Source organism: Corvus brachyrhynchos, unplaced genomic scaffold (assembly GCF_000691975.1).
Source record: "Corvus brachyrhynchos isolate BGI_N302 unplaced genomic scaffold, ASM69197v1 scaffold1103, whole genome shotgun sequence".
NCBI classification, from domain to species: Eukaryota; Metazoa; Chordata; class Aves; order Passeriformes; family Corvidae; genus Corvus; species Corvus brachyrhynchos.
This window is the reverse complement of record NW_008236980.1, coordinates 390,796-414,443: the sequence shown is the minus strand read 5'-3', so window position 1 is coordinate 414,443 and position 23,648 is coordinate 390,796. Positions and strand designations below refer to the sequence as shown.

The 23,648-nt window shown below is 52.5% G+C and overlaps 1 protein-coding gene across 1 annotated transcript in view; it reads left to right on the top strand.

The window, feature by feature from the left end:
- The first annotated feature begins 971 nt into the window (after positions 1-971).
- KDM2A (lysine demethylase 2A) overlaps positions 972-23,648 on the top strand; it is a 30,228-nt gene continuing 7,551 nt past the window's right edge. Inside the window, exons 1-11 of the mRNA XM_008629400.2 lie at positions 972-1,074; positions 14,181-14,319; positions 14,924-15,002; positions 16,189-16,235; positions 16,350-16,528; positions 17,365-17,471; positions 17,790-17,883; positions 18,343-18,496; positions 19,207-19,322; positions 19,435-19,561; positions 20,364-20,785. Of these exons, the coding sequence (XP_008627622.1) occupies positions 1,033-1,074; positions 14,181-14,319; positions 14,924-15,002; positions 16,189-16,235; positions 16,350-16,528; positions 17,365-17,471; positions 17,790-17,883; positions 18,343-18,496; positions 19,207-19,322; positions 19,435-19,561; positions 20,364-20,785 (1,506 nt within the window). The 5' untranslated portion in view covers positions 972-1,032. The remainder of the gene's footprint in view (positions 1,075-14,180; positions 14,320-14,923; positions 15,003-16,188; positions 16,236-16,349; positions 16,529-17,364; positions 17,472-17,789; positions 17,884-18,342; positions 18,497-19,206; positions 19,323-19,434; positions 19,562-20,363; positions 20,786-23,648) is intronic.

Below are 23,648 nucleotides of genomic sequence, written 5' to 3'. Positions count from 1 at the left end.
GCGGGCGCGCTGCGCTCCGGTTGTCCGGTTGTTTATAAACAGAGTTCAGCAAGTGTGGGGAAACTGCCTCCCTCGGCCGAGCCGGGAGTCCTGGTGCCGTGGTTCCAAGGGAGGCAGGGGTGGGGAAGGTGCTGTCGGGACTGGGAATGCTCTGCTGTCAAAGCCGGGGGTCGGGGAGGAGCAGGATCGAGCGAGTTCTCCCTGCGTGGTCGTAGCGGTTCTGTAACACTACAAGGGGCGGCGGATCCCCTTCCCCGCTCCCATTCCCCGATTCTCCTCCCCGAAGGTCTGGTTTAGGCATAGTCCTGGGGATTAAGAGCCGTGCCATACCCAGGCTTTGGTTGGTTTCTGTCCCTTTAAAAAAAAAAAAAAAGTGTAGGTGCCATCTGACGCCCTGGGAGGTTTTCCCAGGTTGGTGTGTGGTGTCACAAGGTGGCACATTTGGAGATCTCAGCATTTAGGCCTTCTCCAGCCAGGAGTTAGATGCCTGAGTGCTTCCCTACTTGGGTTGTGTATGTAGGAGAGATCCAATAAGCCTTCCATGATCATGGGAGATGTCCTGTACCAGTGTAGTTTCTCCCAGGTGCCATGGTACAGGATATCCCAAGGACAGTGATTTTGTTGTTTGGAGGAGTTGGCTCTCCGGTGCTTAATTTTGGGGAAGCCAGGATTTTACAGCACCTTCCCCGGTTTTTATTCTACTGTGGGCCAGTGGAGCTGCTGGTGGTGAAGCAAAGGTGGGAGCCCTGCAGCTCCTGTTGTGTTACAGAACAGCTGGTGAAGTCATTTAGCCTGACTAATTCATTCTAAATTAGAATAGGAGCCATAAAAGTTGCGGTGGGTTCATCCCCTGGGTTCTCTCAGCCCCCAGAGCAGGGTGGGGTCAGCCCCAAAAGGAGAAGGGAAGTGAGGGGTGTGGGTGTCCCACGTCCCCATGCCCTGCTTCACTGTTTCCCTCTGGCTTCCAAGGAGGAAGAGGACGACGACAGCAGTCCTGGCGTGTCCTTCTCGCTCTCTTCGGAGGAGTCGGAGATGGAGCCCGAGGAAGAACGGATCCGTTACAGCCAAAGACTGGTCAGTAGTGACCCTGAATCAATCCTATTCCAGTCTTGGTTCTGTTGCAGCTGGAGAAGGGCAAAGCTTTTCCTGGCAGCAGGATTAAACAACCCAAACAGGCTGGTGGTGGATGGCTGCAGCCTACCTGGAGGTGTGGGCTTGGCTTAGGTGGCTTTGTGGGTCCTTTTGTGTCACCAGGTTTGTCCTAATGAAGGGAATTTGGCTGCTGAGCTCTGGAAAGGGGGGTTGGAGACTGAGGCTGGACAAGGAGCTTTGGGATAGGAACATGGAACTGGTGTCAGTGTCATTTCTGTCACGACAGGTTTTTTCTGTGTGTCTGTGACAAGCAGAGGACCTGGAACACTGTGTGTTACCATTCTTGATTTGAGTGGCTGTGAAGCCTGAGAGAACCAACTCCAGCTTCAAGCTCCAGTTTCCCTGTGCCTGTGTCTCTTCCTGGTGTTTTCTTTCGGAGGGAGCTGTTCCAGCAGTCAGGTCCCAGTCAAGCCCTGTCAGGAGCTCTGGTGTGTGTGCTGCTGTTCACTGGGACTGCATGAATGCCATGGTCTGGGAATTGGGCTGTAACTGGGAACAGCTCGGGAGCAGCTACTCGGAGAGTCTGAGATGATACTCCTGGAGATCCCAGGGAAGGAGGGAAGCTGCTGTGTCTCTCACGCTGTTTTGAGGCAGTTGCAAACCCCCAGGGAGGGCAAGTGGCAGCTCTGTGGTGGAGTCCCTCTCTGAGTCACAGCAGTACCTGTACCCTCACCTTCCAGGTGCTGCCCATAAAGGTAAATCCTTATCCTTTAATTCTCTGGAATTGTTTGGTGTGAGGCTGTGTGGTTCTTGGCATTAAGCTTTGCCCTCAAGACGATCGGTGCTGGGGAGTTCCCAAGTGCTTTGGTGGATGTTTTAATTTGGCAGCAGCAGTCCCAGCTCCTCCCTCATCCTGGCACATTTATTCCCACAGCTGTGTGGGATGCAGCTCAAGGTGCTGGTTTGACTGGGGAGTGATCCAGGACTAACCCAAAACATCTGGATAAAGACATGGCAGGTGAAGGGGACTATCAGCCAGGAACGTGTCAATTCAAAAACGCTTATCATCTCTCAAATAAAAATCAGGAGTTGGTGTCCTGGTGCAGGTGGGCTGGGCTCCAGCGGAATATGCTAAGCTGGATAAATGCCTGCAGGCTGATGAGCTCCATGCTTAAGGGGTTTGGGAAGGCACATGGGCAGCAGCATGAGGCTCACCTGGACTTGTGTGGCCTCGTGTGTGCGTGTGTTGTCTGTGCTGGCCTGAGGCCCAGAGGAGGAGGCATGACCCCTGTGTGGTGGGTGAGGCTTAACTTCTACCTCCTGCTATGCTTTTCCTGGAAACTTCCAGCTCATTATGTGCTCCTGCTGTGTCAGTGATGCTCCCTCGCTGAAGGACCCTTAAAAGATTATTATTTTTCTTCTGTAAAACATGATTTGGCTTATTTGAATATCCCACATATACCTTGGACTTGGGAGCTGGTTTAGTAGGCCTGAATGAAAAGTTCCAGGTAAGGAAGCAGGGAGCTGGTGGTACAGCATGTTCCTGCAGCTGTCAGCTGTGTTTCTGGTTTGTCATTTGGGCTCAACTAGCAAAAAAAATAAATGTATTTAAAATAAAATAATCCAGGTGTGATAGTAGTCCTACCAGCCAAGCAACCTGAACCAGAATGGTTTATGGTGGTGAAGGAGCTGAATTAATTGTGTGGTTTGATGGTACCATCTGAGATGGCAGAGGAAGTTTGTTTTCTGGTGTGTCAGGTAATAACACCAACAGCATCTTTTTCCTTACTGGTTTCCATCGGGACGTAGAGGAAATCTGGAGTGTTCTGTGGTTTTTTATTTAGTTTGCAGTAATGTTGCCTTTCTTTAGTTCAACAAAAATCTGATATGTGTCAGCTTTTTGAATTAATTTGTGTCAGTGTTGGTGGAAGATCTGGGTTTGGAGGAGAAATTTACCTGTGCTTTGGGTGTAGTCATGCTCCTGCAGGAATTCTCTGCCAGTTCACACATGCCTGGGGTGCACAGTGACACTTTTATTAAGTGGGTTGCACTGCCCTAACTGTACTTGCTTCCTAGTTCAGGCTCTGCATCTCTGACTCCCAGGATAACACAGGCCTGGGTGAGTTGCTCTGGACTCAGGAATATCACTGGGAGGATGTCTTGCACCCATCCAAGGCAGTCTGTGGGAGAGGCTGTGTCCCGGTGAGCTCTGGGAGGCTCACACGGGCCGTGGGTGATGCTGTGTGAGCGTGGAGACGACACATGGGATATCTGTGTTCCTCACCCAGAGACTGGGAGTAGTGGAGATGGGACTTGCAGGCACTGTGGAGTAGTCTCCTGCTAATTCTGTGTGAGTGTTGTTCTGCCCAGCTCCCTAACGAGGCAGTTCTTGGGGCTTGGGCTGAGGTGCCAGCATTTCAAGCTAGAGTTGCGTGTTTTGCAGGCCCTTAACCGAGGAGCTGAAATGCTCTATTGTGTCTTGAGCCTGAGTGACAGTCCAGCCCTGGCACTAACAATGCCTCGGTCCCTCTCTGAGACTTGGAAATCTTTGCTGGCTGTCACTGGGTGGTTGCACCCTGCCCATGTCACATCAGGCTGTTGGGCTCCCCATGAGGAGCCTGGACTCCCTTAAAGGCTCTGGAGAAAAGGATCCATCAGCCTGGTGCTCACAGAGGCTGCCTTGCTCTTCTGTAGGGGAGCCATGGTGTATTCCTAGGTGCTGGAAGTGTGAGGAAATCTCACCTTCTGCCTGCTCCAGGGCTCATTTCGGAAGGCCCATGCTGTGAACTGAGACTAGTAAGGCCCTGTGAATTACAAGCTGGGATTAGCACATTACCAGAGTGCTGCCGTGTGCTTGCAGTGACAATGTTCCGGGTGAGAAATGAAGGGCAGCAGCACTGGATCACTTTGGAATGGCTTGGGAGCACAGCAGGGGAATGCCATTATCCGAAGGACAAATCCTGCCCATCACGGTTTTTCCAGCAGTCTGTATCTCAGGGTGTGGTTCCCAGTTAGGATTGCCGGGGTGGCAGAGCTGGTTGAAGAGGTTTTCTCCCTCCCTCAGTTAGTGCTTCAGGAGCTGATGGCCCTGAGGTGAACACTGCTTCAGGGAATTGTGGATCATGCCCTGGATGGAAGTTGGCAGGGGGGAGGCATCTCATCCCAGTTGTTGTCTGTGCTGGGGTAATGAACAAACCTGACGGGGCTGGAAGTCTGAGATGGGGAGACAGGGTGGGGTAGGAACCTCTTAAACTGGCTCTGCTGCTGGAGAGAGCCCGAGGAGGAGCCTCACCCTCCCTGGGGGCTGTGGGTGCTCTGTGGGCTGAGCCACAGCTCCTGCTGGAGGTGTTGAGGTGTTGGCCCCAAGTGACCATCCTGGCTGGGTGCAGTGTCACCCTTATTTTGGCTGTGAAAGGGGTTGTGACACCCATGAAGGGAAATGGGCTTGTGGAGCAGGAGACTTAGCTGCTGCGAAGTGCTGTGGGTGCTGGAGAATTTGGGAGGTGAGAGGGGAGCCAGGGAGTGAAGTGCTCTGTCCCATGGCATGAGACAGTCCATATCCTGCCTTATCACTGCCCTGCCCTCTGGTCAGATCCTTGTGTGAAATTTGAGAGGAGGCTCTGCCTGTCCCCACCAGCCAGAAGCCGAGGCCTCTCCTGTAAACAGCAGCTACCAAACCTGCCCTTACATGTCGGTGTCCTCCCTATCCCCTGGGAGAGTTCAGATGGGCTTTGCAGCACGTGGAGCCATCAGCTGGGGGATGAAGCCTGGGGAGTGTGCAGGACAAGGTTTCTCTTGCAGCCCTGCATGCTGTGGAGCGATCCCAGCTCAGCCCATGCCCGAGGGATGGCACTGCTGGTTCTGGCCAGTGCCTGGAGTCAGAGCAGCTGGAATCTTGTGGTTCCCAACTTGTTTGTATCCTTTCTGCAGGATGGATGGGGTGATGTCAGTGCAGGACACAGTCGTGGGGCTAGGAAGGCCCACACAGGTTGACAGGACACTTGGGTCGGTTTTTCTCACAGCATAAGGATAGATTGAAGGATAAATGGCCTCAAAGCTGAGAGAGGGAAGGCGGGCAGAGCAGGCTGTGGGCTGCTTATGTCAGGTAGGATAGGAAAGAGGAGGATGCAGCTTCCTGCCTTCTCTATATTGCTCTATCTTGAATGTTTCATGCTATCCCAACACTGGGATGCAAGGGGCAATCCCATCAGGTTCAGCCCAACTCCTTGTTTGTGCTGTAAAGCTGCTCACTGCCAGGTAATGATCCCTTTTGGCTGCTGGTGTTTGTCACTCCCAGACATTGGGGGGTGACAGAGGCCAGTCCTGCTGGATACTGGCTTTCCCAGGGCTGCTCCCACTGATTTGGGACTCATGAGTGACCCTTCCTGTGTTGCTCCCCACAGACATTGAGCATAGGATGAGCCCCAGGCACTGGGTTAGAATTTGGGTGGTTTTACTTCACCTGCTCCCTCTTCCGCACGTTTGAAATGTGACACTGGCAATTCCTGTCAAGCCAAGCTCCTTCCTAGAGTTCCTCTGTGCCCTGTGTGAAACCCAGCCTGGCCAAATGTCCCTGGTCTGCTGGACACACCTCAGCTGCCCAGTCTAGACAGGGCCCAGGCAAGGGGGGTCATTAATCTCTCCCACATGCCTCAAACTGGAGGCACTACAAATGAGTCATTCCAAATGATCCAGGTGTAATGATTGAGCTCTAAATAATTCAGAGGCTGTTCAGATTTGGTCTGGGCAGGGCTTTGGTGGAATCTAGCAGCAACTGAAGGCTATTCTTGGAAAGCTTTAGAAATCCCTGTGAGCGTTTAGATCCTGCCAGATGCATGACTGTGCTGGTCCCTGGGAGAATACATCCCTGAAACCAACTGGATGCTGTTCCCTCTCAGCAGAGAGGGATGCAGGAGGTAAATATCTGCTGGATTCTTCCTGTCCCAAGCCTGGCTGTGCCCTGAGTGTGTCCTGGAAGCTGCAGTGCTGACTAAGCAAGGAGCCAAACACCACAGGAGCACTTGGAAGTTACCTGTGAGTTACCAAACAATCTCTGCAGGCTGCATTTATGATGCTGTCATAACCAGGAATAAGTTTTCACAGGGTTATCCCAGCTGGAGGTGACACTGACAAGTCAGGAGAGCAGTCCCTGTGCCCCCAGTGCCTTTTTAGTTATGTCAGGAGCCACCCAGACAGGGATTTACAGGTCACTGTGTGGGTTTGGGGGAGAAAGGGCACATGTGGGAAAGTGGTGATATGCTCAGAAGGGGGAGAAATAAGGTGCTGCCCTAATCTTGTCCCCTAAACATGTACAAGGGAAAGAAATTCTCTTCAGGATGACATCTCTGGTGCTGCTGCTGAGGGAAGAGTGTTGCTGATTCCAGAGGAGGAAATGATGGCTGAGCCTTTAGGGGGCTGTGAGGAACTTTGGTGTTGTTCTTCCCTTTCCACAGTGGCCTGAACTCCCTGTGCTGCTGATGCTCCCCGTTCACCTCCTTTCCCCGTTCTTGGGAACCAGGTGGGGATATTCGTAGTTGGCTGTGGGTGTTGCTTTTTGCCGCTTGAGGTGGTTCAGGTAAACCTGGTGACAAAGTGTATCCTGTGAATCCATGGTGAGGGGAGAGGAGATGGAGCTGTTGGACAGGGATTCTGTCCTGTTCCTGTGTCCATGCTTGTGCATCTCTGTTGCTGTAGCAACAGCACTGGGAGTAAACAGCGTGAGCTGGCTGTCCAGGGATTCTGAATCCCTCTGGAAGTTCCAGGAACTTGAACCAGAGGAGTTTTTGGGCTGTGATCTGCTCAGGGTTGCAGGGTAGTGGATTTTCCATGTTTTAGCCATTGCTCTGTACACTGAAGAGTTTTAATAAAGCTGCCCCCACACACCCTTTTAGGTCAAGGAAGAGGCTCTGTGGGCTTTGTTCATGCTGGTCCTCAGGGTTGGGAGCTGAGTGCACAATCCTGACAGAGTTTGGGAGAAAATACCACTTGAGAGAAGTCCTTGTCGTTCTTCCATGTACCCCTGGCTCCTGGGAGCTGTAATGTTGGGAGCGAGCTGAGGCAGCTGGAAGTGGAAAGGAGAGGGCTGGCAGTGCATGCTCCTTTAAGGTCAGGCTGCCTCAGTGTCTTTAATTTGCTGTGCATAAATATTTCCATGTGTCACTGAGCCCCTTTGCCCCATTTGGAGTAAGGAAGGGATGAGTGCTGGGCTCCTTATGGAGCCGAGGGGGAGGGAATGTGTGCAGGGATGGTGTAACAGCACAGAGTTCAGAGGAAATATCCTTCCTAGTAGCTGGATTCCCACATTGTCCACGTTCTTCCCAATGGCCCTGGGTTGTTTTCCCTCTCCCTGAGCATCCCCAGCCCTATAGCCTGCAATGCAGCCAGCCTGCTGCTGTTCCCTTTAGAAAACAGTGTCAGCTGAGCAGGAATTGCAGTACAAACCTCAGAGCTTCCTGTGTTTTTGTTATCCCAGTACTCCTGTGGTCCAGCCTCGCTCAGGCTGGGTGATGGGATGGAACTGGCAACAGGTTTTGGCAGAGCTGGTTTGGGACACTGGGAAATTTGGAGAGTGAGCACTTCCCTGATAAAAAAAATCCATGCTAGTCCTGTGATCCCTCACTGTGCTGGGGACAGAGAGGTCCCCAGCATGGAATGAAGTCACTCAGGGCTGACCTGCTACTGCTGGATCAGCTGCACCTCTGAGTGCTTATGGCTCTCTGTCCCTTGTCCTGGGTCTCTGCCTCCTGGTCTGTGTGGGCTCAGTGGTGGGAACATGGATTAAATGTGTATAAATTCCAAGCCAGCCTTTTTTGGAGCAGTTTGGTACATTTTGGGGAGATTCTGTTGCCTTCCTGCACAAAGCAAAAGGAGGAGCAAAGATGGTACTGCTCACCTACCTGACTGCATAGGGCACGTGCTGGGCACACCTGGCAGGGAAAGGGGCTCCATGCAGGGTTTTTTCCTTGGATTTCTTCTGACTGGGAAGGGGTGGGATGTGGTTCAAGGGGTTCTCTCAGTCTCCTCCAGAAATGAGAAGGCTGAATGCCAAAGGATGGGGTTTGGCACTGAGGGTCAGTGTTCAGCCTTGAAGTGGCGTGGAGGGTTTGATGGTCCTTCAAGAGCTCCTTCAGGCTTTCATGGAATCCAGGCAGGATTTGTCCCCATGCCATGGCTGGTGGTGGGAATGGGCAGTCTGGGGGCTAGCAGTGCCATCAAAGCCCGTTGGGACAGTGGCTGTGAGTGACAGAGGCTGCAGGTGACTGGAGTGAGGAGCCGTATCCCTTTGTAGGAGCAGCACTTCCTTTTTGGGACTGCTGCCAGAGCTGCCCATCTGTGATCTGATCTAGCATGTTCCTCTGCCTCGTGGTTTCGCTGCTGTGGCTGGTCAGTGTGTGGTTTGGGAGCAGCTGTGGAGCTTTCCTTGCCCCTCTGTGCTCCCTCCCCACTTGCCTTGCTCCAATTCCCCAATTACTCCTCATGTACGTTCAATTTTGTAACCCAAAAGTGCAAACCAAAGCGTTCTCCCCGGTCATTCTGAAATGCTGCCAGCCTTGCTCGTGATAGGAATTCCTCCTGGAGCTGAGAAGCCTGGAAAGGCTCCAGTTTTGTGTAGATCGTGTTTGCTCCTCAGCCTGGTGCTTTGAGTCTGTCTTCGTCCAGGGATGTGCCACCTGGGATACGCCCATTCCGTACTCCAGGTTTTGAGAGAAATGGGAGGTGGTGAGGGGCATTAAACCTGAGCTAAACTCAGTGGTTCCTCTTGTCCTGGATCTCTTGAGGGGTTTGTGCCTGTTCTTCAGATCCTATGGTTCAAATATGGTGCCTCCCATATTTGGGGGAGCAGGAAGTCCAGGATTGAAGGTGAGAGAGGTGCAGAGGGCAGGAACCTGCTGCCTCTGTGCTGTGCTTGTGCTCCAGAGCTTAGAGCCCAGCCCAGGAGCCAAAGTGGGAGGTGCAGGCTTGGAGAGGAGAGGGATATAGAAAGGAAAAGCTCTTGTGCTTAAGATAAGCAGTGACCTGGCAGGCTGCTGATTGGGTGTCATAATCTTGGTGCCTTGGTTCTTCACACTCTTATCTGGAAACACTGGCAAGGGAGGATCTTCCCTGTGCTGGCACCTGCTGTGCCCTGGGTCTGTCTGATCACAGCCTTGCTGCTTCCCTGCTTGTCCATCTTCCTGTCAGGCTGCCTTGTGCCTTCCTGGAGAAATGGAGCCCTATCCCACTGCTAGAATTGCTGGGGATTCTCAGCACAAGGTCTCAGAGGCAGAATTCTGGACTTGCCTCAGGCACTCGCTTGAGATCAGGACACCCATCAAGAGATTTGAATGTTGCAGGTCTGGATTTATCTAGACAAGAGCCACAGTTGTTTGCTGTAAAAATATGTGAGAAGTTAAATTCCTTAATTGAGGAGAGTTGAGCTGGTCGATTTATTATCAATTTGGGTGCTTTTCAGCAGAGTAAACCTGCAAAGGGATGGGGGTGAGGAAGAAAAGCACTGCTAAGTCCCACTGTTCTATGGATATGCTGGGAGCCTGGGAGAAGTTAAAACCTGCAACAAGGGGAGTTTGGGGTTGGAAATGGGAAATGCATTCTTCATGTCAAAGGAACAAAGGAGAGTTGTGGCAGGCTTCACATGGGCAAGCTGCTCTGGAAAGACAGCAAGCACAGGGAGAGGAAAAGCAAGGGGGGTGCTCTGGTCTCCTAGGGGGAAGGAGCTGTGGCACAGCAGGAAGAGGTTCCTGGCGACTGGGAGATGGAGCTGAGGGAGGGGATGGCAGCAGACAGGACAGGAAGTGACTAAAATACTGTGGTGTGTGTTGGTTTCACTCTCTAAATACATGAGGCTCTTTCAGCGAAAGGACGGCTTGTTCTTTTTTTCAAATGTGACCTTGTACTCGTTCTTCCCTCAAAAAAACCTCACAGGAGAGGAGTTTTCTGGCTCTCTTCAGCTGACTGTCAGCTCCTTTGCTGTTAGAGGGGATCTGTGCTCCATGGAGGCAGCACTTGCTGATGGAAAGATGTTTCCAAGGAAGGGTTTTGGAGAGTGCTGCTGTGGAGTTTCATGAGGTGCTTTCCCTGGAATTCTTGGGCAAAGGAGACTGCAAGTGAAAGGATCAGAATAGAAGGGATAGCTGTCAGCAGGATTAATATTCATGCTTCCTATTTCCTCCATTAATTGAATGGTACCCAGGAGGGTCAGAAAGGAATGGTGAAGGATAGCTATCTTAGGTGGGAATTGCTGGCTGCCTGGTCTTGGAGGATGAATAAACTGCTTTTATCTTGACCCTGCCTGACACTGAGAGAAAGGCTTTGGACCACTTGTCAGTTCTTCCTTAGTAAAACTCTCAGCAGGATGAAAAATGCCTGAATCCTAAGAGAAAGCTGGGAAACCAAAGTGATATTTAAATATTGCTGCTTAATGCTGAGGTTGTCTGACAGATAATGTAAAGTGCCTGACTCTGTCCCTTGCTTCACTGGAGCTGAACTTCACCCAGAACATTGTCACAGGTGGAGGTTTTGGGGACATCTGCTGATCTCCTTTTGGGAAGCTGCGTGTCCTTGGCTGAACCAGTTGATACTGGAAGGGCTCCCAAATAGTGGAGTCACTCCCAGGAAGCAGCAGTTCTAATCTAAGAGTCCACGACTGTGAGTTGCTGGTGTTCTGTGTAGGAAAGTCCTGGGAAGGCATACTCAGCCAAGCCCCATCCCTGGCACAGGCTGTGGGACAAAGGTAGGCAGCTCTTCCCAGGAAGAGGTCCGACTTGGTGCTGTCAGAAGGATTTGCACAGCTCTGTGTGTGTAATAATGGGCAGGTGAGGTTGGTGTTAGCCCATCATGGCTTTGCAGGTGTCAGCTGTAGCCAATTATCTATCCAGGCAGCAATTCCCTGTGTAGCCTATCACAGAAGAAAGGGGGTCTTGGAGCACCCACCGAGCACATCTGTCCTCATACAGAGACCCAGTCTGGGGACATGGGGTCTGTGGTTTGTGTCACTGGGCTGTGAGGAAGCTGCAGACTCCAGGAGGGGAAAGCTCCCACAGATGCTGCCTCTCCCATAACGTATGCCTGGAAGCACAGAAGCCTTTCCTTCCTCCTGCCTGCTCTGGGGCCCTGAAATACTGTTTTTCCCCACCCTGCCAAGACAACAATGGCATGAAAGCAGTGTGGCCCCGGCTGGGTCTGATGGGATGGGAGCTGCTTGCATTGTGCTTTTGGGTCCTCAGCCACGGCTGGGATCCCACTCTCCTCCATGCTGGGCCAATGAGGAGGCCAGACTCTTCCCTGCCCACGGGAACAGGCGAAGCTGATCCGCCTGAGAGCTGGAGAGGGTTTGTGGCTGATGCTTTGCCGATGACAGGAGCAATAGACTTTGGAATTTGCTTTGCTGGAGGACACAATCCCCTTCCTTCTGTGTTTTGCATCCCTGTTTCCTCATTGGAAAGGGATTCAAGTTGAAGGTGTTCCTGCCTGTTTCCTGGTGTTTGCACTTCTGTGGTGTGGCTGCCTTATCGTGGAGTGGTTTGGGTGGAAGGTTCCAACCTGTTTGCTTTGGAGGCTGTGCTGTGAAGGAGACCTGGGAAAAGAGTCGGAACAGTTCCCTGGTCCCACAGTGCATCTCCAGCATCCACCCATGGCACCAGGAGGATCCGGATCAGGCCCGGCCACGTGGTCACATTTCTGTTGAAAGAGCTGCTCTACACAATCCAGAGCCTGGCTTGGTGCCACTTCCAGAAGGACAGACAATGCCTGGTCATGGTGTCTGTGGCTGGAGCTGCCACATATCCCAAGGTTCATCCTCAAATGGGGCTCACCTGAGTTCCAGCCCAGTGCAGTAACTCTTACTCCTAGTTAAGTGTAGCCAAGGGAGTCGAATATAAGCTATTAAGGGATTGGTTTGGACATAGCCTCTTTTTGCCAGAATTTCCATGCCTAGCCTTTTCCCCCCAAAAGATGAGGTTTTGAATCCAGCAAAGGCAAAAGAGCTGCTTTTCCCCCTAAAAGTGAGTGTCTGGAGTAAGGGAACAGGTCAAAAAGCAGCCTGGTGCTGCACTGAGCCACCACCCAGCAGATCCCAAAACAGGTGAGAGCATGGACTGCCGAATCCTCCTCTTCGTTGTGCACATCCTCTGATTAATGACAGGGAGCTGCCTGCTGGGATCTGTAGCCCTGGACTTGCCTCCCATTGGGAAAAGTGAAACGTTGGTCACGCTGGAGGGTGATTCACATCCTTGCCTGGCATAGGTGTGCCTTGAACTTCCCTGGTGTGGTTTAGTAAGGAATAGCATGAAATGGGCCTTTCCCCAAAATGCTGAGTTCTTCAGGAAAAGCTGAGCATGAGGTCGGCTCATTGTCCCTAAATCCTGCACAGGGCAGGGCCCTCTCTGCTCTGTGCCCTCATTTTAAAGCTGAGTACCACGCAGGCTTCATGGATTCCGTGATTTTTAAGGAAAAGTGCTTCATAAGGTGGGCTAATCATCCATTATAACACAGTCATAACACCTCTACATCACTAACTTAAAGTTCTGATGCATCCCCTTGGAAGAGCCAGTCTCAGTTTAAAGGCAGAGGGAGCATTTGGGAGTTCCTGCTTTTGGTGTGTGCAGCCCAGCCCTAGCAGTGTGAAATTCCAAGTGTTCCCAAGGAATGGGTGCTTCTGTTGCTGCCACTCCCATAGGGCTCTGTTTTTTAAATGCATTTTCCTGCCTTTATACAAATATCTCTGTAAAAAGCTGTAAGTAAAGTGAGGTTTTGTGTTGTTAAAAACGGGGAATGCCCACTCATCTTTAGTGGATGGCTTAAGACAAAGGACAGCAGCCCTTTTACAGATTGTTTAATTGTCCGGGCCATTGGACAGACCCTTGTCGCAGGATCCTGAGGACTCTTCCTGAAAGTGCCCCATTCAGGAACAGCTGATTGTTCCTGCCTGGCTGATGAGGTGTTTGTATCCCTGTTGTTCAGGTTTTTGGGGAGGGAGTTGGAAAGCTGAGCACAGTCAATGAACTGTTAACAATAGGTGAGTGACTCTGTCTTTATGACAGGGGAACTCCTTGAGCATCCATCAGCCTGCTTGAAACTGGGAGTTAAAATTAAGTGTTGGAGGGGGTGGGGGAAAAGCCTTTTTGTGTGTGTGTGTGTCCCTACGTGCTCCTGCACTGGTTCATCTAATTAATTTTAAAATTTTATTTAAAGCAGTGCTTCTGTATGAGGGAGTCATTCCTCTTTCTCCAGTGAGGTCATCACAGGCTGGTTCTGGTGATGTTGCTGGAGATGTGACACTGCCCCTCCGTGCTGCAGGCAGCTGCCAGCAGCTGTGCCACCTCCTGCCCCATCCTGTCCCTGGCTGTCTGCTGGCCCAGCAGTTGGTGTGCACGCTTGATAATGGGAACATCCCTAATTAGGGGAAGGCAGCTTGGCTAATTCAGCAGTTTGCCTTTTATCTGAGGGGATTTAGGGAGCATTCCCACGCAGGGCTCTGCTCTCTGGCCAGGTGGCCAACAGCTGGGGACAGTAATTTCTTCCAGATCCAGCAATGCCAGAAGAGGATGTCTGTCAGGAATCCCTGTACAGATGTGCTTACGAGACCCTCTTAGAAAAGTGTTTCTTCCCCTCTGCTATTCCTCCCCACACAAACAAGGGAAAAAATCACCTTTTTTGTACAGGCACAGCCAAACTTGAGAATCCTTATTTTATCACTGGTGTTCTGGCAGAGATTTAAATTCACAAGTGTCTTTACCTCCAGTGCAGCAAAATACTGATGCAGTTGTAAAAGTGGGTAACTGATTCTTTGTTCTTTGTCTCAGTTACACTAAACTCTCTCCCTTCCTCCCTCCCCTCCTCCTGTATTTCCGTGTTGGAATTCATTAGGCGTGATTATCTGTCTCCCATACAGGCCAATTAGCAGAAATCTGGATGGAGGAGGGGCAAAGCTGATGTTTCAGTGGTGTGGTTTTGGTTCAGGACAGACCTAGGCTGCCCTAGAGGCCGTGGCTGCGCTGTGCTAGGTTGGGATGAGGCTCTGGTTGTTCGCCCTGGTCCATAACTTCCCTTCCTGGTCCACAACTCTTCCCTTCCTGTCGTTCTCCCCTCAGCGTGGCACGATGAGGCGGCGTTACGAGGATGACGGCATCTCCGATGATGAGATCGAAGGGAAGAGGACGTTTGACCTCGAGGAAAAGCTGTCCACCAACAAGTTCAACTCCACCTTCGTGGTCTTCATGGAAGGCAAAGGTTTGTCTTGGGACTGGTGGTCCCAGGGAGCACGTGTGGGGAATGGCGTGGAAGCTGCTCGCTCCAGAGAGCACGGAGCCGGTCTGCAGCTTGCTGGGACACGTGGCAGCCAGGGATGGGAGGGTTTGCCTGGGTCAGCACCTGTAATTGCAGCCACATGTCTACCAGATCCTTAATTCAGGGGCTGTGTGGGATGTCTCCCCTTCCTTTCACCACGCACACGGCTCTGTGGGATGGCTTTTCATCGCACAGCCCCTCATGAGGATTTAACGGGAGGGAGGAGCGCTTCTTCAAGGCGTCTCTTGCTTGGCTCTGAGCTTCCTAGGGAAGTGAACACCAGAATCCAGGCTGTTCACCTGTCAGGAGCAGCCTGTTGGAGCAAACCCCCCCCTCCTTAGGGGAACTGTCTGAGGCTTGTCAGGAGCACACACTGTGCTGCCTCTCAGAACTGCTGCAAAGGAGTTCCAGGATTTCTGAAGGAGTAGAAGAGTGAGGAGCAGGGTTGGCCTAGAGATCTCCAGATATCCTTTTTAACCTCAGTGTGTCTATGATCCTCTGACGGAGTTTCTCCTAAACCTTCCCTCTTCTTGTCTCCCCACACCAGACTTCACAGTTGAGTACATCCAGCGGGGTGGCCTGAGGGACCCGCTCATCTTCAGGAGCTCGGACGGCCTGGGGATAAAGTAAGTGCTGGGAGCACAGAGTGGTGGGTGACTCTGGCCCAATTCCTTCATCTCTCCTCACCGTGTGGGATCTGATCCTGGCTCTGCCAAGCTTGTTTGACTGTGTCGTGTCCGTGCTGTTCTTTATGTGCAGTGAGCAGAGAGAAATATCTTCCAGCTCGGTTATCCTGTTCTTCCTAGTCTGTTTGGACTGAAAAATGAGAGGACTGAATTGGCTCTAGGTGATCAGAATTCCACCAAATGTCTGAAAAGTCCCAGTGCAGCTCTGATGCAACATCTGGCTGGGTTTCTTTCCTAGTAACATAGGCATCTATTGCCAGAGAGTCGAACAATTTGTAGTATTTCTGGCATTTTCCAGAATTCCAACCTGATTTTCTGAACTTCTAAACTGTTCTCTTGCTACAGTACATCCACTGAGGTTTGCAGCTCTTAAGTGTAAGCTGGGTTCAGTGGTTTTTGGGGTTCATACAAAGATTAGAGGAGTAAATAACCCCTCACAAACTTTCAGAGCCAGTACCAGCAGCACTGCTCCGAACATCCTCAGCTGGCTGTGAATGGATGGGTGACATCTCATCCAGTGCAGGATGTTCTGTGCTGGGGTGAATTGGGTAGGAAGTCGTGCCAGGCTCAGTTTTAACTGCTGGGTGACTTGGGAGGGCAGAGATTTGATACTGGGCATTACAGTGTGGCTGAAACTGGATTTCTCCTGAGCTTTTGGGTACTTCTCTGGGTCAAGAGCTGCTCGAATGGCTGCCAGCCTGCTCCGCCTGTGACAGCAGTGTTTGTACAGAGAAGGGTGCCAGTACAAACATTGGAGTGGTTCTGCTGTGTCAGTGGAATATACTGCGTGTCCTGCTCCGGCCATGCCTTTGGATTGGGATAACTCACATGAGCAGCCTTTAAAACGAGAGCTGGGATTGCTTAGTTCAAGGCCTGCTGGCTCCTTTGCCAGAAGTTGCTGTACAACAGCTCTGGAGATGGTACATCCTATTCCCAAGTCAGCTTCCCGAGCCAGAAGTTTGTCCTAGTGTTTCACCCCAGTCCTGTGCCCCCAGAGATCCTGTTCCACGGCCTTCTCCAACAACAAAGCAGCAGAGATGAATCTGCAGAGTGCCAATTCCTGGGTCACAGGGTGTGCAGCCACAAGCACTTGACGGTTTCTTTTAGCCAGATGTTTGTCCCACAGGATGCCGGATCCAGACTTCAGCGTGAATGATGTGCGGCTGTGTGTGGGTAAGTGTCCAGAGCCACACTGCACTTGCTTGGGTGGTTGGGGTCCTTGAGGATCTCACCTCCTGGAGCCCGTGGTGCCCAGGGACAGTTGCAGTGACGTGGCTGTCGTGGCAGGGAGCCGACGGATGGTGGATGTGATGGATGTGAACACGCAGCGGGACATCGAGATGTCCATGGCGCAGTGGGCGCGCTACTACGAAACGCCGGAGGAGGAGCGCGAGAAACTCTACAACGTCATCAGCCTGGAGTTCAGCCACACCAAACTGGAGAACCTGGTGCAGAGACCTGCTACGGTGAGCAGGGCTCTTCCTTCTGCAGGGATCTGCTTTCCCTGGAGCTCTGGAGGCGAGGTGCAGCCTGGCACTGGGATGTGGTAAAAGAGGGGCTGCCTGCAACACATGTGGGCTCAGCAGGGATGTCAGTCTGGAAGCTGCTGGAGCTGATCTCCCAGTCAGGCTGTGGTGACCATGGCCAAGTCCCTGGCATGTCACTCTGCAGAGAGATGGCCTGTTCATTGGCTGTCAGCAGTTAGAAACATGGAAGTCTGAACTCTGCACAGTGTGGCAGGGAGGGTTCCTGATGGAAGGTGCTGAAATCTGAGGGCAGAGGAGGCCAAGACTAGAAGAGGTGTGCTGGAAGAGGGGCAGGAGGCTGTTTTGTGGTGGGAAAACGAGCTGTCGGAGGTGGGATGGATGGGATGAACATCCTGAACTCCCTCTGCAGTCAGCAGAGGGGAAGTGGCAGCTGTGTAGGGCCAGTCACTTTTCTCTGTTTAATGCAGCGGGAAACTGGTTTGGCAGTCAGCAGGGGGGAAGTGGCAGCTGTGTAGGGCCAGTCACTTCTCTCTGTTGACTGCAGAGGGAACCTGGGCTTCCCTGGCTCTCCTGAAGCTTAGGGAGTTGAATCCCAGTCTAGGAGATGCTGTCTGGCATATTTATTTATGGAAGCCCAGTGCTGGCATCAGAGCAATCTGGTTATAAGTATTTAATGTGTGGGACTGCCCCAGTGGCACTGGGAAATTTTCTGGGTGTGGGGAAGGAGCAAAAAGGGATTTGCCAGCCTGGGGGGAGCAAAAGGCTTTACCGTGCCACTTTTTTCTCTGCTCACGTCTCCCACCTCTCTGCTGTAGGTGGATTTGATTGACTGGGTTGATAACATGTGGCCCAGGCACCTGAAGGAAAGTCAGACAGAGTCTACCAATGCCATCCTGGAGATGCAGTATCCAAAGGTGCAGAAGTAAGTGACTTCCTGAGCTGTGGCAGGCAGCAAACAATCTCTTGCAGGAAAACAGCCCAAGGGGAATAGCAGTTTGTACCAAGGGGAAGGGGGAGGAACAATGTCCCTGTTTATTTTGGTGGGTGACACTTGTAAAGCCACTGCAGTCAGTTATTCAGTCCCCTTTAGCTGTGTGGAAGGGGGGTTGTGTAGCTTGTGGCACTGCTCTGAGCCATTGGCTTGGGTTTGGGGGGCCCATTCCCTTGGAATGTGCTATGTCTGCTCCAAAACGTGAATCACCACTCATTTTCACCTTCTCCTCATGTTGTTTTCCACCAGATACTGTCTGATGAGTGTCAAGGGCTGTTACACAGATTTCCACGTGGACTTTGGTGGCACTTCTGTGTGGTACCACATCCACCGAGGGGGAAAGGTAGGACGGTCCCTATTGGGACAGCTACAGGTGCTTTAGGAGAGTGGCTGTTGGTCTGTTTTTGTGTAAATCCTTGAGGATGCAGGTCCCAGACAGCAAACTGAAGGCTTTCCACCCTTTTTGCATGGAGCCAGACAGGTGCCAATCCATAGTTCGGGTGTAGCTCTAACATGGTAAATGTAACTCAGGTGAATCCCCTTGTCACTCTGGTGGCTTTCCTGGGCTCTGTATCTCTTGACACTGACGTCCATCATACCCTAAAAAGCATCCCAAGCTCAGGCTACCCGTAGCACTCAGTGTTTGGCTGAGAAAGGCCTTGCTTGTCCTCTCAAGGGGGGCAGCTGCCCAAGTCATTTTCCTTGGACGTTCTCAGGGAGAGGAAGAGATTCAGATGTTGGGAAGAAGCCATCACTGTTCATTATGTGATGACTTACATAAGCATGTTGTCTTCATTTGCAGATCTTCTGGCTGATCCCTCCCACACCCCAGAACCTGGAGCTCTATGAAAACTGGCTTCTCTCAGGGAAGCAGGGAGACATTTTCCTTGGGGACAGAGTGTCAGAGTGCCAGCGCATCGAGCTCAAGCAGGGCTACACATTTGTCATCCCCTCAGGTACACCTAGGGCGGGCAGGGGTATCCTGGCCTTGGCCAGGGTTGTGGCAGCACTGAAACTCCTGGGACACGGGCAGGGTTTAGCTCCTTCGTGAGTCACTGAGAGAGGGAGATGTGATGTGGCTCTGTCCTCTCGCTTGCCACCTCCCAAAACATGCCTGTGATGGCACTGTGGATCCAGCCCGTGCTAGGAAAGCTGTGGCTGGCTCACATCACATTTGATTAGTTATTAAAGGAGGCTTTCCCAGATCCTGTCATGTTGACACATGGAATAGTGTAGGCTGAGGACAGGCTGGCCCAAGGCAGCTCCTCAGCGTCCTGGGTGTCTTGTGACACCACTTCAGAGCTGTGGCTTACAGCAGGACCAGGAACAGAAAACACCAGGGATTGCACAACTCACTCATTTGAGTCCTGTTATCACAACTGACACCTCTTTTGAACTGAGTGGCTTTGCCTTAAGGAAACCCATGCTGGAATTCCCCAGATGTTGGACTTGGCTGGATATGCTTAGCCTTGGAGATAAGGGCTGGAACTTGAGTTATTTTGATGGTGTTTTGAGTGTTGGAACAGACTTTGGAAGACTGTTTCCCTTGGTGCTGGTGTTCTTAGGCCTAACACAATTAGGAAACAATCTAGGATGACAGCAGGGTGACAAAAAACTATGCAAGGTGAATCAGGAGGATTCTTCCAACTCTACTTTCTCTCCCAAGGTTGGATCCACGCTGTGTACACTCCCATGGACACGCTGGTTTTTGGGGGCAACTTCTTACACAGCTTCAACATCCCTATGCAGCTCCGGATCTACAGCATCGAGGACCGCACACGGGTGAGGACCTGTGGGAGAGCCGTGCTGGACACCGGGCCAGACCTGGTGTGGCATCTGAGAGCAGCAGCAGCAGGGAAGGAGGCCTGACAGATCCTCTTGCCTGTTTTTGCAGGTCCCAAATAAGTTTCGCTATCCCTTCTATTACGAGATGTGTTGGTACGTGCTGGAGCGCTACGTGTACTGCATCACCAGCCGCTCCCACCTGACCAAGGACTTCCAGAAGGAATCCCTCAGCATGGGTAAGTCCAGCCCTTAGTCCTTCCTCACCCCGATCCAAGTGGCTTCTTCCACCCTCCTGCTGGGGCACTGGCTCAGCAGCGTGGCAGGCAGGGGAGGGCTCTGTGGGGTTTTTTTGAGCATGAAGTCACAACCAGCCAGACTTCTGCTTTCTCCTCTGGCCCTGCAGCAGCCCAGGTTCCTCACATCTGTGAAACCAGCACACCACCAGTTCAAAGCCTTGCATGGAAGAGGTTGGGGGAAGTTGCAGTGGCCACCCCGGTGCTGTGGGCAGGAATTCTCTCTGGCTGGCCGGGGCCTTCTGCACACAGAGTTTAAAGGGCTGACAAAGTTACTTGCAAGGGCTCAGCAACCTCATGGTTGTGAGTGAGTCCACATCCTCTTTCTCACATCGTGAAGGCAGCATCAAGGTCCTGAGCCCTCAGCTGGGGATCCCAAGCCCCTCCAAAGCAAAACGAGATTGGACAGGGCTTTCTCTGAGCAACATGATGTCATGAAAGATGTCCAGGCCCATGGCTCTGGGGTTGGACTGGATGGACTTTAAAGGTCCCTTCCGACCCAATTCCATGAAGTTCAGTCTAGGGCATTTGCTGTTTCTTCCTCTGGGACATTTTTCCGTATCTGGTGCCTTGCATTCCCACAGACAAACCAGGAATGGGAAGGGCTTTTAGCTGTTCTTTTCCAGCTTCTCTCTTCCTTTCACCTCATACATATCTGTTGCTCCAGCATCTCTGGTGACTGGGGGGTCCCCCTACACACTGAACACCTCCTGTGATTGCTCTCCCTGTTTCTCCATTGTGGCAGATATGGAGCTGAGCTCCTCGGACTCGGTGAACATGGAAGAGGAGGAGGAGGAGGAGGATGATGAGGACGCAGCAGGGAAGGAATCCCGGCGCCCCGTGACCAGGAGGTCCATTCTCACCAGCCCCATTGCCAACGGTGCCAACGTGGACTATGACGAACTGGGCAGGAGCTGCCGGAGCAGCCTGCCGGGGCTCAAGAAGACCCCATCCATAGACTCTTCCGACTCCAGCCGGGGCTCCCAAAACGGCCAGGCCTGGGACCCGAGTGGGGGCAGCCCCCGCAAGAGCAGGAAGGTGCACCTGACCCAGTTTGAGCTGGAGGGGCTGCGCTGCCTCGTGGACAAGCTGGAGTCGCTCCCTCTGCACAAGAAGTGCGTTCCCACCGGCATCGAGGACGAGGACGCCCTCATCGCTGATGTCAAGGTAGGCCTGAGCCAAGTGCAGGGCACTTCCCGTGGGGAAACTGGGCTTTGTCCTCACCCTGCCCCTGTCCTGGGGCAGGATTGGTGTCCTCCTCTTCCTCTGCGTGAGGCTGATGTTACACCTGAGGGACAGCCCTGGGATTCGGGGTTGGGAAAGGAGGAGGGTGGCTGGGCCCTGGCTGGGTCCCTCACGGCTGTCAGTGGCAGGAGTGCTCTTTGCTGATGCCGTTCACTTCAGTTTTGGCTGTGGACTTTGTGACAGTTGGAGCCTTTTCCTTGCCCCAGGTGGATTTCGCTTTGTTCCTCTGAGTTGTTTGCCCAGGGTGTGACCTGGAGTTATGAGAGTCAGTTATTTTGGGCTGCTGAGGGTTGTTTGGGTTTTATTTCCCTTCATCTGTTGAGATGACCCAATGAGCTTTGGTGTTTTAGCTGCTTCAGCACTGAAGTGGGAATATCAGCTTCACTCTATTCCCCAGAGATTCATTCTAGTCCCTAAAAGGTTACCTTCTGCTCCCCTCCTTGCTGTTGGTGATCTGTACAGCTGCTTGCCTGTACCAAAGCTGCCATTCAGACACAGCCATGTATGTGTCCTTGTCTTTGCCATTGTTTTTATTTCCAAGTGCTGTTCCCTGGGTGTTTTTTGTGGTGTGTTCGGGTAAATCCAGAGCTCTGCTGTGTTTGGAGCAGAGGGTGCAGCTCTGGGGTCCCAGGGTCTTGGCTGGAAGAGTCTAGGTGCTGTTAGGGGCTGCATTTCTGGTTTCCTGTGGCTTTTTGGGTGTCCTGTGCATGCTGTGACCTTCAAGAATGTCACATATGTGTTTCTGAGTCCTGTGTGATGCTCTGGAGGAACCTGAGCTGTGGGCTCTGTGTTTCACCTTGGGACTCACAAAAGCAGGTTGGTGTCGGATGTTTCGAAGGTTGTTGGTGTTCAGTTGGAGTTTGAGACCTGATCAAAGAATTTGTTAATGTATTGGAGGTAGTAAAGGTGTGCCTGTGGTTTTGGTGTGACCCACCCGCCCCTGTGTCCAATTGCACCTCGCAGATGAGCTGCAGGTGATAGCCCTTGTGGTCCTAGACAACTTCCCTAAGGATTTGCTCCTTAAAGCTGGCTGTCATTGGAGGTTCAGAAGTATCCTGAGCTGCAGCATTCCATCCCTCAGGACTGGCATCCTCAAGGCATGAAGATCCTTAGTCACCAGCCTGCAGTGGCTGGAGAAAGTGGGACAAGTTTGTCCAACCACGGCAAACCTCTACTTTCTAAACCTATTTTCCATAGGAGGTGATGGAAGTGGCCAGTAGAGGTTGGCTCGTAAAGCCTGGGAATCACTAAGACATTTCTAGCTGGAACTTTCCACTGGGGCCACCCATCTGCAGCAGGTGCTGTTGTCCTTGTGTCACCAGGTCCATGATGGAGCTGCGATCTGGCCAAGCTGGGAAAGCCCCACTTTGGTCTGTGCTCCCCACAGTCAGGACGTGGCGTTTTCTCGTCCAGACTTGTGGATGAGAAAACGCCACCACCTCGATCTGCTCATCCAGTGCCACCCTCTGCTATCCAGTGTCCTCAGACACACCAGGAGCAGGAAAATTCTGCCTTTTCCCCCAGCCTCTTGTGTGGTGATCAGGATTTCAGGGTGTCTGTCTGTTGGGTCATGTGGAGAAATATGTATCCTGTCACGAGTTCAGCCTGGAGCATCACGTGGTGGGACGTGACACTTTGGATGGGACCCTTTGGATGTGACCGTGTTGTGCTTCCAGCTCTGTGGCAGGAATTGTCTGAAAATCCTGAGCATGGTGGGGGTCACTGGAAGGATTAATGACAAAGAGCGAATTTCTGAGAGGTCCTTTTGTCTTTTGACTGCTTCCATCCATCCCTTCCAGCCCCTCTGTGGTGTGCTGGTTTCCATGACTGGATTTGACGGGAGGAGGATGGTGATGAGGCAGCTGACAGCAGGTCTAAAGCCAGACCCCCATGGCCTGGCATAAACAGGTTCTATCTGGGCTCTGCATGGAGCTGTTGGAGCACCAAGGATTGTAGAAACAGGAGAAGGCTCTCCCAGAAGTGCTGATCCTGTGCCCAGGACCTCCTCTCAAAACCTCTGGTGTGGCATTGCCCACATACCTGACTGGGCAATGGGCAGAGAGAATTTGGTGTGGAATATGGGGATTGTATCTTCAGGGATGGGTGAGGAAGTTCGGGGTGGCCTGTGAGCTGTGCCAGGAAGGTCTCCCATGGTGGGGTGGCAGCACTGGTCACGCTCCTGCCTGTGGGTCGAAGAGAGCCCGTGCCAGGGGCCCGAGGGTGTCCCTGGTGGCACAGTTGGTGGCAGTCCCGGGTGACAGTCCCGGGTGACAGTCCCGAGCCAGGTCGGCATGCGACTGGCTTCCTGGGAACACAGAGCTGTAGTTGCCTGCAGATGCTTTGGGTGCATCCGAAGTGGGAGCAGCCGCTGCTCCCTTGTGCTGTTTGGCTTTATTTCAGGAGTTTCCTCCATTTTAATTGCGGTGTGTAGCTGGGGGGCGTCTCAGGGGGCTGGGGCTGCTTGGGGACACCTTGATCACCCGGTATGGATCTGTCCCCCTCTAGCGGTTCGGTCCCCGGTGTCTTTGGGAATGTGGCTGCTCCCAAACTTGGCTGGCGGGATGTTTGTCCCTCCAGCTCGGGAGGGTGGGGGGTGTGCAGACTGTGGAAGGAGCTGCAAGGGGGATGACCCTTGCCTACATTCCAAAGCCCCGCTTGCTCCAGCGGGGTCTCCCAGATCCCAAATCCGCCTCGGAGCAGACAAAAGAAAGGCGCCGAGGAGGCTGGGCCTGAGCGGGACGGGGTAAGGGCTCTCGGCCACGCTCTGCCCGGCCCCGGGGAGCCC